The sequence below is a fragment of the Setaria italica genome, chromosome I (genome assembly GCF_000263155.2).
Source record: "Setaria italica strain Yugu1 chromosome I, Setaria_italica_v2.0, whole genome shotgun sequence".
In the NCBI taxonomy this organism is placed as follows: domain Eukaryota; kingdom Viridiplantae; phylum Streptophyta; class Magnoliopsida; order Poales; family Poaceae; genus Setaria; species Setaria italica.
In genome coordinates, this window is record NC_028450.1 from 36,940,278 (window position 1) to 36,954,403 (window position 14,126).

The window sequence follows — 14,126 nt, forward strand, 5'->3', positions numbered from 1 at the left end:
TGCCATCTTTTTGTCGAATACGCCATATCACTAGGGTAGTTTTACCCCATCTTGAGGCCAATTGAGCAGAAAATCATTCATAGACCCCATTCTGACACAAGAACCTTACCTAAGTAGCATCGAAACAAAGCACGGGTAGCATGTTCAGGACGATTGCACGGGATGTAGTTCACCCCCAGTTTGTAATCCGTCCTGGAATGCTACTCGGTGCTTCGCTTTGACCATCGCGTACCAGGTCCTCGTCTTTGGGCTGAAACAAACAACGGTACAGGCTCCTCGTTTCCGCGGCGATCCGATCCTACTCGGCGGTTTCGGAAGATGCAAATTGGGCTGCTGAGACATTGGTCTCTCGCCGCATGGACGCGACCGTTGCGTAGCAAGCTGAATTTGACTCGCTAGCGACGGTGCTTCATCAGAATACTAAAATCACCAGAAAGTTCAGAAGGACGGAACGGGATATGCTGAAAGATAAATACATCGCACGTAGTACGGAGGAGGAGAATGCTTCCAAGTCCTTAACTATTGAATGCTGCAATCTGCCGTGGTCCGTCGCCGAGGGAGAAATGGCTTGCTCGTGCGACGCGCACTTTGACCTCCGCCGGCCGCCGCCGCGCCAACGACAAGGCTGGCTGCACACGACACGACACACCCTACGGGCGATGCGAGCCTTTTCTTCTCCCATGCCCATGCCCGTCTCCTAAGCAAGCGAGCGAGTAGCTCTCCTCAATCGCGTGCACCCCTCGGCCGGCCGGCCATGAAGCCCCAGAAGAACACCCCGTCCTCACGCAAGCTCTCCGTCGCCGTCGCCACGGCGATGCTCGTCCTGCTGGCCCTCGCGGTCGTCTCGCTCTACGACTTCAACTTCGCCGATAGCTACAGGTACATACTCCGCGCCTCCATTTCCCCGTCCTCCGCGCCATCGTCGACGTCGACGGTTCCGGACACCACCTCCTCGCCTTCGACGGTTCCGGACAACTCATCGTCATCTTCGGCGTCTCCGACCAACTACTCGTCTTCGGCGTCTTTGGCCACCACCGTGCCGGTGGAGGCCTGCGACCTTACACGGGGGCAATGGGTGCCTGACGACGAGGCGCCGTACTACACGAACCTGACGTGCCCCTTCATCGACGACCTCCAGAACTGCATGAAGTTCGGCAAGCCGAGCCTCGAGTTCATGCGGTGGCGGTGGCAGCCCGACGGGTGCGACCTCCCACGCTTCGACGCGGCGCGGTTCCTGGAGGCCATGAGGGGCAAGTCCATGGCCTTCGTCGGGGACTCCCTCGCCAGGAATCACCTCAAGTCTCTACTCTGCATCCTGTCACAGGTCGGGATAGCCCTGTTGCACATGAGCAACTCTCGTTGAACACGTCCGCGTCTCGTGGCACGCCGGCGCTTGCCGTGCTGTGCCGTTTGCTCCTCTGCTACTGCTGATGCAACGGGCATTCGTATACGTTGCAGGTGGCGCAGCCGGTGGAGGTCCTGACGACGGCAGAGATCGACGTCACGGGGAGGGCCGTCCGGCGAGACTTCCACTACGGCAGCCACGGCTTCAACGTCTCGCTCTTCTGGTCGCCGTTCCTGGTCAAGGCTAACCTCTCGAACGCGGAGCCCGGGCTGGGCCTGTGGGACATGCACCTCGACACGCCTGACGCGCGGTGGGCGGCGCACATCTCCGACTTCGACTACATCGTCCTCTCGGGCACCAACTGGTTCTTCCGCCCCTCGGTGTACCGCGAGGGCGGCCGGGTCGTCGGGCGCAACGGCGGCGCCGCCCACGACGCGGCGACCGAGATGCCCGTCTCCGGCGCCGTGCGCGCCGCGTTCCGGACGGCGCTCGGCGCCATCGCGGCACGCGAGGGGTTCCACGGCAAGGCCCTGGTGCGGACGGTGACGCCCGCGCACTTCGAGAACGGGGAGTGGAACACCGGCGGCGACTGCGTCCGCGAGCGCCCGTTCCGGCGCGGCGAGCGCGACCGCGACGCCGTCGTTGCCGAGTTCCGCGCTGCGCAGGTGAGGAGATCCCAATCAACCCCATGCCCCTCCCCCTCTCTGTACGCGTCAAGAAGATTTCGTTACGACGCGGATACGTGAAGAGAATGGATAGTGACTAGTGACCTGATGGTTGTCTTTTGGCTGCACGACAGGTTGACGCGCTCAGGGATACAGCCGCGACGTCGAAGCGGAAGGGGGCGGAGCTGCGGCTGCTGGACATCACGGAGGCGATGGAGCTGCGGCCGGACGGGCACCCGAGCCGGTACGGCCACCCGCCGGGCGGGAGCGTGGAAGGGAGCTTCGTGGTGGACTGCCTGCACTGGTGTTTGCCCGGGCCGGTCGACCTGTGGAGCGAGCTGCTGTTCCAGATGCTGGCTGCTCATCAATAGCATAGCATCGGTCGATCATGTTGACACTGACTCATCGACCTGTGGAGCCAGCTGCTGACCTGCTGTTCCAAATGCATCGAAGCTACAAAAGCTTCAGTAAATTGATTTTTTGCCATGTTTAGATCAAAGTAAATTCAAATAGCCAATCATATTGTGGTCCATGGCAGTAGAGGTTTTGTAACGTGTTTGGTTGCGTGCACTATATGGTGCATGCATGGATGGTTCTGGATGGTGTGGTTCAACTAATTTACTTGAACCATATGATTCACTCCTCTTAGTAGAATAGTATACTAAGTGGATAGCTTCATCCTGGATGAGTTGGTACGGTTCATCTAACCAAGCAAATGGACCACGATCTAGCTTGATTGCTTGAACCATTCCACAATGAACCAAATAATACAAGCGACCAAACGCACCTAAAAGAAGCTAAGAAATGACGTTAAAGGCTGGACAGGCACGAAATCCCCCTTTGATGCAGCGCCATTTCTGGAGGCCATGAGGGGCAAGTCTGTAGCCTTCGTTGGGGATTCCACCACAAGAAATCTTACCGACTAAGTTACACACGGTTTGCTCATATGGATATGATCCATCATATATCAAGTTCCAATTCATCTTTAACTTTCATAATTCTAGATGGATATAATATACTACAAAAATTGAAAAGTATATATTTCATCTCTACAATCACACGTGCATATGCAGCTTACTAAACATTTATCATGGCAAAAAAAAAATATATACTTTATATACGGTCATTCTACTACGAGCAAAGATCATAGAATTCCTCGTTTAAGTGCTTTGAATTTGAAGCAGTAGCTGAGAAACAATTAGCTTAAAACCCCAGGAATGGTCAGCAGATTGGGGATGACCCACAAAACCATCTAATTCCCCTTTGTTACTTGAGACAATTACATCTAATTTTTGGATTGGGAGTGCGGAGGGCACACAGAAATCTAGCTACGGATGCCACATGTTTTGGACGAACGGAAATATTGGGAGCTGGTTTTAGAAATCGCATGCGTCTAAAATCATATTATTAGGACTGTGTTTTGGACATTTTTTAGATACTCTAAAAACTATCTCAGCCCTTTGGTGGCTGCAGTAAGGACACCTGGGCCTTCAACCCTCCTCAGGACCTAACTTGGCATGTTATGTTGGGTGTTTGCTTGGTGTTGGGCCGCTAGCCAAAAAGGAAGGAACGACAAGCATGTCGAATGCCCAACCAAACCCCATTTTGTTCAATGTTGCATGTTCGTCCTCTTCCTATGACTCGTTTGGCTAGGCCTATAGGATTTGACATGCTTATAAATGTATTTTTGGATCCTTGACTTCATATACTTCGAGCGAGGCATCCAACGCACCTGCAAAAATGTACTTCTCTTAACCATTCATCTTAGGGCCTGTTTGTTAGGATGGAATTGGCTGGAATTGGAATTAATTTCCAAAGTCATCTTGTTTGGTTGCTCCCGGAATTGGAAAGAGGGATTCCTCAGGATTCCAACTCTATCTACCGCACATTCCGACCCTAAAAAGAGGAAATCGTTTCCTCGGTCCCGAGTCCCGACCGCGACTATTCCTCTTTCCCCCCGCGCGCGCCGCCCCGACTCCTTCCCCTTGCGCCGCCGCCCACTTCCTCCGCCGCCCCCTCCTCCACTTCTCCGCCGCCCCCTCCTCCACTTCCTCCATCGGCCCCCTCCTCCGCTGCCCCCTCCTCCGTCGACCCCCTCCAGAGCCGGCACAGAGTGCGCCGCCCGTGCACAGAGTGCGCCGCCCGTGCCGCTCCTCCGCGCGAGCAGCTTCTCGCCGGCGACCACACGCCACGCGGTGAGCCGGTGCTCCTTCCCCCTCTCCCTCCCTCTCTTCCTCGTCGACATATACAGCAATTTCTCTCCTAACCCTAACCCTTGACTCGATTTGTTCTTTTTTAGAGGCTGTAGACAGATCTGAGGGAAGGGAAGCATAGGGACGGGAGGAGGAGGAGCTCGGCAGCTATCCATTTTACTCACTGGAAGATCGACGTGCATCACCAATACTCCTGCCTTGGTGAGTCCTGCCTTGGTGACCCAAGAGCTCGATCTGTCCTGTCCTGTCCTGTACTGGTGAATCCTCACTGGAAGTTTTGATGTATAGTCCTATCCTGTTTCAGTATTGCTCGAGAAATGATATATATGTTATGAGATTGATATTGCGTGCCTCTTCAGCCTCTTTTTTTAGCTTAAGATTGTGTGCTTGTGGTCATTTGAGTCCTGTCCTATCAGGATCTGTTAGACATGAGATTGATCTGTCAAGAACTTAGAGGCCTCAAACTCTGGCATCTCACAGGCTTCTGGCTGCCATCTAAAATTTTCATATTCAAAATCTATGCGCTGGGTTAATCTGCAGGACCAGCTCTCTGAAAGCCATTGTTTACAGCCAAACCCCGAGTATAGAGGTCTACGATTGTCAGAAACCCACTTTCCATTTCTGTAGTTACATTCTGCAGGATAGATGAAGCAAACATCAGATAGAAGTCTAGAGCTAGATAACAAGCAAATTTGCATGCTCACAGAAGAAATAAATTCATTGTTTCTACGGTGGTCACACAAAATGTGTAAATACCTTTCTCTATACCCAGGTTATTGGAATTCATTTTACTATGTTATTGGAATAATTCATTTTTGTCACATATGTTATTGGAATTTATACCCAGGTTCAATTATTCATGTAATGCTTGCACTAGTGTCTTAATTTGTCTATATTTACTATGCTAAACCATGTCCTGTTTTAGAACAGTTTGTAAAACATCTATGCACAGTATATGATTGTTTGTTCATTCTGGAGTGCCAGCTGAAAGCGTCATGCATCAGTTGAACCAACTTATCTTAGCATTTCTATCACAGCTATTAGTTTTGTCCTAGTTTAAGTTCCCATCTACTTATCTGTTACTTAAGGATAATTATTTCACTGTCTCAGATCCTTTTCTCTTTTGTTAGCTACTGGTTAAGGCGTTGCTGGGCGGCTTCAAGAAGGGTGCAAGGAACTGATATGCTGAGGCATTGATACATTGTAAGTTCAAAGATTAGCGAGTGGATCCTTAGTTGAAAAATCATAGTTTTTGGTCCTTTTGAAATGTCACCTCCAAAATCTGATGGTTGTCAGATATGATAGTCTGGTACATTTTGATTCTCATGTTTGATATTTCCTCGTTGCATCATATTGCTCCTGCATGCCTTCTTCTGTGGAATACGACGTCCTGGTCATATTCGTATGCATGAAGATTCAGTTATATAAATGCTGATTGGTTAGACTCATCACCTTTGGAGTTCACCCCATTAGAATTGCATGGACTGTCCAGGCTTAACTCACCAGATCGTTGCCTTTCTTCGTTTCTTCTCACTTTTTTCAGAGTCTGAGCGCCCATTATTTTCAGGCCGTAGTGACAGTGAGCCTAAGTTTCATTTTGGTAGAGTTGAATCTTGGTAGGTTACATAAATTATCCCTGCCACCAAGTGGTCAGAGTACAATACCTTACATATGATAGAGTTATTTAGAGCAGCTGCGAAAGACCCACCCTCAGATTGAGTCCTTGTTTTTTTTAATACCTTACATATGATATCGTTTCTATTGTTTCAGTAGTCAGCAAGGCATCCTCTGCAATTCATTTTTCCCCTTTGTAGCTAGGAGTGAGGTTCTGAGTTCACAGGTTATTAGTTCTAGGTCTGGGAGGAATTAGGATATTGATTTGTTCAGTTGACTCTAAGATGTGTAGTTCCTGGAGCACCTTGTGTGCAGCCATCAACACAATTTCCTAAGGAAGCTTACTATGGTCAGATCTTTTGCTGCTGCTTGTTTGCTTGACAGTGATGTAAAGAACTAAATTATTTGCTTGACAGTGATGTAAAGAACTAAATTAAAAGAACTAAATTTTGCTATGTGGCAATGTATTATTGTATGTACTGCTTTGTTTCTGGTCAAATAAAATATTCCTTTTTGCATATGTGCTTTAGATGCCTGACAACAACATAGACTTGGTTAATACAAGCATGGAGCAAATGAGAGAGATGAGTAGGAAAAAGAGAAAAAGGGTGGCTGCTTTATTTGTTTCTGCTGTCATGAGCATGATTGTGCACTGGTATCAGCGTAAGAGACCTAGACATATTGTTGATCCGAATGAAGTGGTTGAGAGAGATGTAGCTACACGCAAACAAATGCTAAGAAATCTGTACCAAGGATCAAATGTCTATTGCTATGATAGTTTGCGCCTAACTAAGAGATCATTTTATGACCTATGTGCCATCTTACGTGAGAGATGTGGTATGTGTGATAACAAGAATGTGTCGGTAGAAGAAAAGGTAGCAATCTTTTTGCTTGTAGTGGGTCATGGCACTAAGATGAGGATGATTCGTAGCTCATATGGATGGTCACTTGAGCCAATCTGCCGTCACTTCAATGAGGTGCTTAGAGGTATTCTATCATTATGCCATGAATTTATCAAGCTTCCTGATCCATCAGCTGTACAACCTGAGGATTCCAAGTGGAAGTGGTTTGAAGATTGCCTTGGAGCATTAGATGGTACACACATTGACGTTTTTGTGCCTTTAGCTGACCAAGGGAGGTATAGGAATAGGAAGCAACAGATTACCACCAATGTTTTAGGGGTTTGTGATCGTCACATGAAATTTGTTTACGTCTTAGCGGGATGGGAAGGATCAGCTTCAGATTCACGTGTGCTACGTGATGCAATGTCTCGGGACGATGCATTTGTTATTCCAAGTGGGAAATACTATCTAGTAGATGCGGGATACACCAATGGACCGGGCTTTCTTGCTCCATATCGATCCACTCGCTACCACTTGAATGAGTGGGCTGCTCAAGGGCATAACCCATCCACTGCCAAAGAACTATTCAATTTGCGCCATTCAACTGCTAGAAATGTGATAGAGAGAACATTTGGGCTATTGAAGATGAGGTGGGCTATACTAAGAAGCAACTCATATTTTGACTTGCAAAATCAGGTATTCCGTAGTTAGTAACCTAGCTTGAAATTCATCTTTGAATGACCCTAGCTAGCATGCAACTCATTTCTACTAAATTCTTGCAGATTAGGATCATTAATGCTTGCTGCATATTGCACAACTTTGTAATTGATAGACAGAGAGATATGGATGATTTACTTATACACCAAGTTGATCAAGTAATATCTTTTGAACCTCATGAAGTTCAAAGTGAAGTGGGTATGATTACCAATGTTCAATCAACAAATGAATGGAGCAATTTTAGGGATACCAAAGCTAACCAAATGTTTGCTGATTACCAAGCAAGACGTGGTCAATGTATGATAAATTCTATCATCAATGCATGCTTAAAATGTATGATAAATTTTAGTGCTCCTAATATTTTACTAATAACCTTTTGTGAACATTTTTCCTGTAGGATATGGAGAAGGGCAAGAAGTCAGGCTCGGGCAGGGGTTACATTTCTTGGAATGATGACATGGACAAGGCTCTTCTTGACACATTTGTGGAGTACTATAACAAGGGTGACAGATGCCAGAATGGGTGGAAGTCTCATGTCTATACAACTGCTATCAAGAATGTCCGAGAAAAGTGTAATGTGGATATCTCAAAAGACAATATCATGGCGAGGAACAAGACCTTTGACAAACACTACACTATCATCAATGGTATGCTGGAATCAAGTGGATTTGGTTGGGATTGGAACAAAAATAAAATATCTGTTGATAGTGATGCTGTATGGGAAGAATATGTGGCGGTAAGTTTCAAAAACCACTTATTTCAATATCTGTTTAGTATTTGGCAGAATAAGAAAACTGCTAACTTGCTTTCTCAGTATTTGCATAGTTCAGGAAATAGTTCAATTTGTTGCTATAGTTTCTTGCACTGTGCAGTTGACTTGGTACCTTGGTGTATATGAGACATGAAGGTATTTCACTGAGCATGAGGTCATTGCAAAAGTAATTATGCAATACATGTGCTCTTTGTTTTAAGTGAGAGTCTGAGATAGTAGGACTATGTACACTTTGTTTTGCTACATGCATCTGTTCATTTCTGAATGTCAATTTGAATGCTACTGTGTAGGACATAACTTCTCATCAGGTATGCTACTCAAAGAGTCTATCAATTTCCTATGTTGACTACAGCTTGCTGATCTCTTTTTCTGTTCTTACTTAGCTTGTATCCTCTTCAGTTCGGTCTCTGTTTTGTTCTGCAGTGAACTGTTTGTTAAAAATATTTCATTTATATCTGGGAAGCAAATTGGTAGCTGCCGGGTACCTTGCAGTAAATAAATTCCAATTTATACTGATTGTTTGTTTGTATTGCTTGATACAAAAAAAAAGCCAAACAGCTCACTTATCCTTGCTGCAGTAATGTTAGTTAATCCTATTCAACTATTTGCTGCTGTGGCTGCCGTGCACCAGGATAGTTAATCCTATTCAGTACTGTTAGAGCACAATATATATGCATGTCTAGTATCCTTGCTATTGCTTTGAAGTTGGATATATATGTGTTAACCATTTGTTTTTTTGTAGAAAAACAAAGAAGCTTCTGGTTATAGGCACAAGACTGTCTTGTACTGGGACTCAATCAGCTTGGTGTTTGGCAAAGACCATGCTACCGGTGAAGCGGCAAGGACTGCAGCTGAGAGCTCAAAAGACATGAGTAAGGAAGATCTTAGTAACAAAGAGCCCACATCATCGGCAACTTCAGGAAGTTTAAAGAGGCAACGGTCAGGCGACTCTTTTACCTCTATGATGGCTGAAAAACTAGACAAGTTTGCTGAAGCACTAAAGGAGGAAGCCCCTAAAGGACCAACATCAAAAGAAATTCTAGACACACTGAATGAAGTACAAGGATTGGATGAAGACACTTTGTTGGACCTATTTGATATCCTGACCGGTGACGCACGCAAGTACGAGTCTCTGTTGGCGCTTCCAGAGAGGATGAGGAAGAGGTGGCTTCTAAAACAGCTCAACAAGTGAAGAAACTAGTTCATCTATATCAAGTGATGGATAATATCTATTGAACTTGTAATAATATGTAGCTCATCTGAAAGTATTATCTTGTATTTTATCTGTATTTTCCTAGCTGGAGGTATGTAACTCGTGTATGATGTGGTTTTCTTCGAAAACAGTGCTAAGTATTAGTCTGAAAACAGTGCTAAGTACTCATCTTTAATTCCTGAGAAAACAGTGCTAAGTACTCATCTTTAAGCTAGGAATTTCGAAGCTATCAGATTTAACCTATATTTTCCAAAGAAGTAGTTTCCTCTCTAATCAACCAAACAATATTTGGAATCTAATTCTAGGAATTAGTTTCTTTGTACATCCAAACAAGAAAATTGAAATGAATCTAATTCTATGGAATTTAATTCCTATTGAATCTAATTGCTAGAATGAGATTCTTAGAATGAGATTCAATTCCATCCTAACAAACGGGCCCTTATTGAATTTTGAGTATTTGGTATTGCATAGAACAAGGTAGAAATATTATAATTAATGAAAGCATACAAAAGAGAAAAGCAAGTGTGATTATTTGCACATTCTAACACTTTAAGCATGCTTTTCCTTGCTACTGCGAATAAGCTAAAATTGGTTGGCTCGTGCTGGCAAGCTATCACTTGATTGTGCGCTAGCGAGGGCGAGGCTAGCTTGCCTATGTACCAAAAGCAGCCCCTAATACTGCAAATGTTCATGGTACATGAAATCAACAATTTTCTTCTCTTGGTTGCATTATATGGGTGACGTCAGTTTCAAAGAGTGGACATTGCTATTATTAGCTCAACTTTTCTTTGATTTATCATTTTCTAGATCCGAGTTCTTAAGTTAGGCCATTCTCAGTGGGGGTTTCATTCTCATTCAATAGAGTGACACATCAGCATTTTTATGATGTGGTAATGAATTAATGAAGAGAGAGGTGAAATGAGTTTCATCACCATGAAACCATGTATACACTATTTCCAATATGAACTCTTTTACGGTAAACAATACTACTACTTAGTGGTATATAGTATATATAAGATATAACTATTCATTATTTTAGATAATTTAGTAATTATTACATTGTAAAAAGTGATATTTCAAATGGATTGGTCTTTTAAACTTTATGTTGGTGTCAAAAATAAAATTATAGTGATACCATTTGTGTTCTTTTACCATGATACCCTTATACTACCTATAGTACTCATGAATACTACCCATACCACAGGTGACGGTCCGATGTTTTTATACTAGTCTTTTTCAAACACTATTATAGCCTATTATTGTGTACCGTAAAAGAGCTCTAATAGTTGTGTGCACCCCGAAATGGAGGAAAGGGTCGGAAGTTATACTTCATCTGAAAATATAGCATGGCCATTATATAATATAATCTAAAGTAACCTCCGATTTACACCAAAATTACCCAGATCTGGCATTATCTAAAATAACATAAAGTCACGCTTAAATATGTATCTAAATTAACTACATATGTCATCATAAATAAATACACCAAAACCAGTATATGAGTCAAAATTATCTATTTTTAAATTATTAATATAATACAAAATACTAACGTAAGATCGTCCGCTCCAGCAAACTTTTTTTCAAATCCCTCTATAGTTTGTTTGTGGTGTTTCAGTGTTTGGCTAGGGCATGGTTAGAAAGGGAAAGACATAACTGAGAAACTCTCTGATTTGGGCTTTTCAGTTTTGATCATCCAGTTGTTTGATGAGTTTAGGAGTGGATTGTAATCATAGATATTAAGGTAACTGAAATCTTAACTTTATGCTCATGTGTTCTCTTTCACTAGATCTGAAATTTATCTTTTTTCAGAGCTATTTTAGGTGATATTTCGTTTTTAGCACATTTGGCTGTGATTTTGTTGGAGTTTCTTGGGGCAATTTGGTGGTAGGATATGTGTGACCAAGTCTAGAGTGATCCCATAACAAATCTCTACTTGAGCTCCTCATATCTCAGGTTTTGCCCAATGATCTCCCCCCTCTTTGTTTGGTTCCAATTTCAAAATGTATCAGTAACATAAACAGATCGTGTGGCTGCATGCCTGCATCAGGACTGGGAACCTAACGAGTCCATCTCGCATGCTATTAATCGGAGACAAGGAAGACAATGGTGAGCATTTCGCCGGGCCCTGGCCAGATTCTCCCGTCGGACACTCTCAGCGCACAACACCTATCCTGCATTCAACTTTGCTGGTGCTTGGCCGCTGTGCTTCAGCCCCGAAATCTTGATCTGAAACGCTGCAGCTCGTGCTCTCACGCTGTGGCTCAAAGGGAGCTTTCCCTCCAGCGATAACCGCCAGGGGAGCTCGCGGCAGGATGGGACTCCGGCGAGGATGGGGTGCGCCAATCGCTGGCGGAGCTTCTCACGCAAACTGGAGGTAAAGGCGGAGAGACGGAACAACCGTGCTTCAGAAGTTCAGTATCGTTATGCGTTGACGAGCCTGTTAATTAACCGATACCGCATTAATGATTTACCGGGCAAGCAAAACAAATACGGTTAAGGGAATCATATCACTCCATCATTAGGTCCCGTCCAAAATTTGCCTAACCCAAACAGCACCTTACTCTGTGATCGAGTCGGTCTAAGGCAAAGGCAGAAAGTGGGAGTTGAAAGTTTCTGCTGTTTGGTCTTGACAGGAAATGCTTTCGATATTTATCTATTGTTTGATGATACTAGCCGGTACAATATAAGTGTGCACATAAAGAAAGTTCGCATGGAGGAGTGTATAGAGATCACCAGGATGAGCCTGCCCTATATACAAACCACAGGGCATGATTCAATGGCCACAGAGAATATCAGTTGCACACTACGTTGTTGTTTTACAATTAACTTCATCATCATTGACTCATACATTCCCGCAAAAAAACTTGATTCATATTTTAATCGCATATTTTACTACGAAAATTTAATTATTTCTCAGTTTTTTATCAAATATCTTTGAGTTTCAATTTAAACATTCAAATTTTTTAATGAACTTGTAGTTAAATATGTGAGAGATTTTAGAGTGATTGAAAAAAATGAGAGCCGTCCATCCCGAGAAATCGAACGGTGCAAACAAAGGAAGTACCTTGAAATATCTAAAGAAAAGTACTAATTTGGTGGGACCAAGTACCAAAATAGTGAGAAATTACTATGATGCTCTTTTTAATTATGTGTAAATTTATTTAATTTTTTTGGTGAGCAAAATAAGAAAGGAAAGTACTTGGAAGTACCACTGGTACTTTAGAACCATTGTAACAAAGCTTCATATGTATACATGTTTTTCTTGGAGATTTTTCTCTGATATTATATTTTCTCTCTGATACTATATATAGATATGGACAAAAACTTTGAATGACGAGAGTAATACAAAACCTTATTGTATTGTATTATCATTAAACATATGGATTCATCTATTCATTTGGGCAGCAGCACACCCCTGGAGAAGCACTTCGACAGTAGGCCAAAGTGCCATTGTGGTTTAGGTGCTCGCATAACCTGGAGCACTTCTCAGTCGTACAGGGGTGCTGTGAGGATCCAGCGTGGAAGCACGGCATCCCTGGTTTTGGCTTCGGAGTAGGGCAGCCCGAGCCTACACACATACAACCAAGGCAACAAGAATGGTTAGTTAAGCAAATAGTATGAAATGTCTTAAAGATAATGAAAAGTGAAAGTAAGGTTTGTCCATACAGATTGCCCTAACACAACATGTGGATGTGTTAGATATGACTGCAAGAACCAAGAAAACAGCGATGGCGCACTTGGTGAGCGCCATGGGGAAAAGCTGTGAACTTCTCTATGTGAGGAGAAAGATATGTATTTCTTCTCCATTTTGGTGTCCATGTGTTTATATATAGATAGAAGTTAGCCACTCCCCTATAGAAATTAGTGACATTTATAGTTTTGTTGTCTTCTATGAATATATGATATCCTACACTACTGTTTTCATATCTCGATGCTCATATTCTATGAATATATGATATCCTACACTACTGTTCTCATATCTCAATGCTCATATTCCATATCGATCCATCTTATTAGCCTGGAATAAATATGCGAATATCCAATTCATATATTCATATGTGCTATCCATTTGTTTCATTATTTCTCTCTTGGTCGTATTAATCACTTGTGCTGAGCATTCAGGTATTAAAGTAATGAATACTATGATATCTTCAACCATTTAACTCGTTACTTTTGCATTCCCTCTAGAAAATGATGCTTTGATATCTCAAACCTTATGATTCTATATCTTCTTAGACTGGTATGAATATGCGAGTATATCTTCTTATCCGACTCATGGATTTGTTTCATTTTTTATTTAAGCGGTATTCAATGCCAGTATACTCTACTTTTCTATCTATCCAGAAAAAAGTGACATCTAACTTATTGCTTCTGGTCCCTCCAGTAAAAAGATAGGTAGGTACGACATAATAGGATGACATGGCCCTGCCCAACGCTCGACGACTTAAACCATGTCTAAATTTGTATCATGATACATTTTTAGAATCTTATCAAAAAGCATTTTTACGTGACTATAGAAAATTGAGTTCTCCAATTGGTATTCCATGCCAGTTCTCATTAATTGATGTAATGATTGAAACAAACTTTGCACCATCTAACTTGACATTACTCCCATTTTCTTTGAATCCAAAGAAAAATTGTTTGGTATCTGAAGACTAGTATCAGCTCGCCTACTGTTGTGTATCGTAATAGGGCTCCCATCCGTATGATCATGAATCCCAAACCATATCCGGGAGGTCAGCGCA

General features: G+C 43.4%; 2 protein-coding genes across 3 annotated transcripts; both read left to right on the forward strand.

The window, feature by feature from the left end:
* Positions 1 to 558: 558 nt before the first annotated feature.
* LOC101785560 (protein trichome birefringence-like 19) lies at positions 559 to 2,733 on the forward strand. Its single transcript, XM_004953730.3, has 3 exons — positions 559 to 1,324; positions 1,459 to 2,010; positions 2,145 to 2,733. The coding sequence occupies exons 1-3, from the start codon at positions 755 to 757 to the stop codon at positions 2,379 to 2,381; spliced, it is 1,359 nt and encodes a 452-aa protein (XP_004953787.1). The 5' UTR covers positions 559 to 754; the 3' UTR covers positions 2,382 to 2,733.
* A 1,052-nt stretch (positions 2,734 to 3,785) lies between these two features.
* Positions 3,786 to 9,591, forward strand: LOC101785966. 2 transcript variants are annotated; one of them, XM_022824745.1, is made up of 7 exons: positions 3,786 to 4,205; positions 4,310 to 4,424; positions 5,354 to 5,426; positions 6,368 to 7,375; positions 7,462 to 7,693; positions 7,794 to 8,132; positions 8,911 to 9,591. In XM_022824745.1, exons 5-7 carry the CDS (start codon positions 7,607 to 7,609, stop codon positions 9,358 to 9,360), a joined length of 876 nt encoding a protein of 291 aa, XP_022680480.1. In that variant the 5' UTR covers positions 3,786 to 4,205; positions 4,310 to 4,424; positions 5,354 to 5,426; positions 6,368 to 7,375; positions 7,462 to 7,606; the 3' UTR covers positions 9,361 to 9,591. The 2 variants fall into 2 exon arrangements, with proteins under 2 accessions (XP_022680480.1, XP_004953789.1); XM_004953732.3 differs by lacking the exons at positions 6,368 to 7,375; positions 7,462 to 7,693 and having other exon boundaries at positions 8,911 to 9,535.
* The last annotated feature ends 4,535 nt before the right edge of the window (positions 9,592 to 14,126 follow it).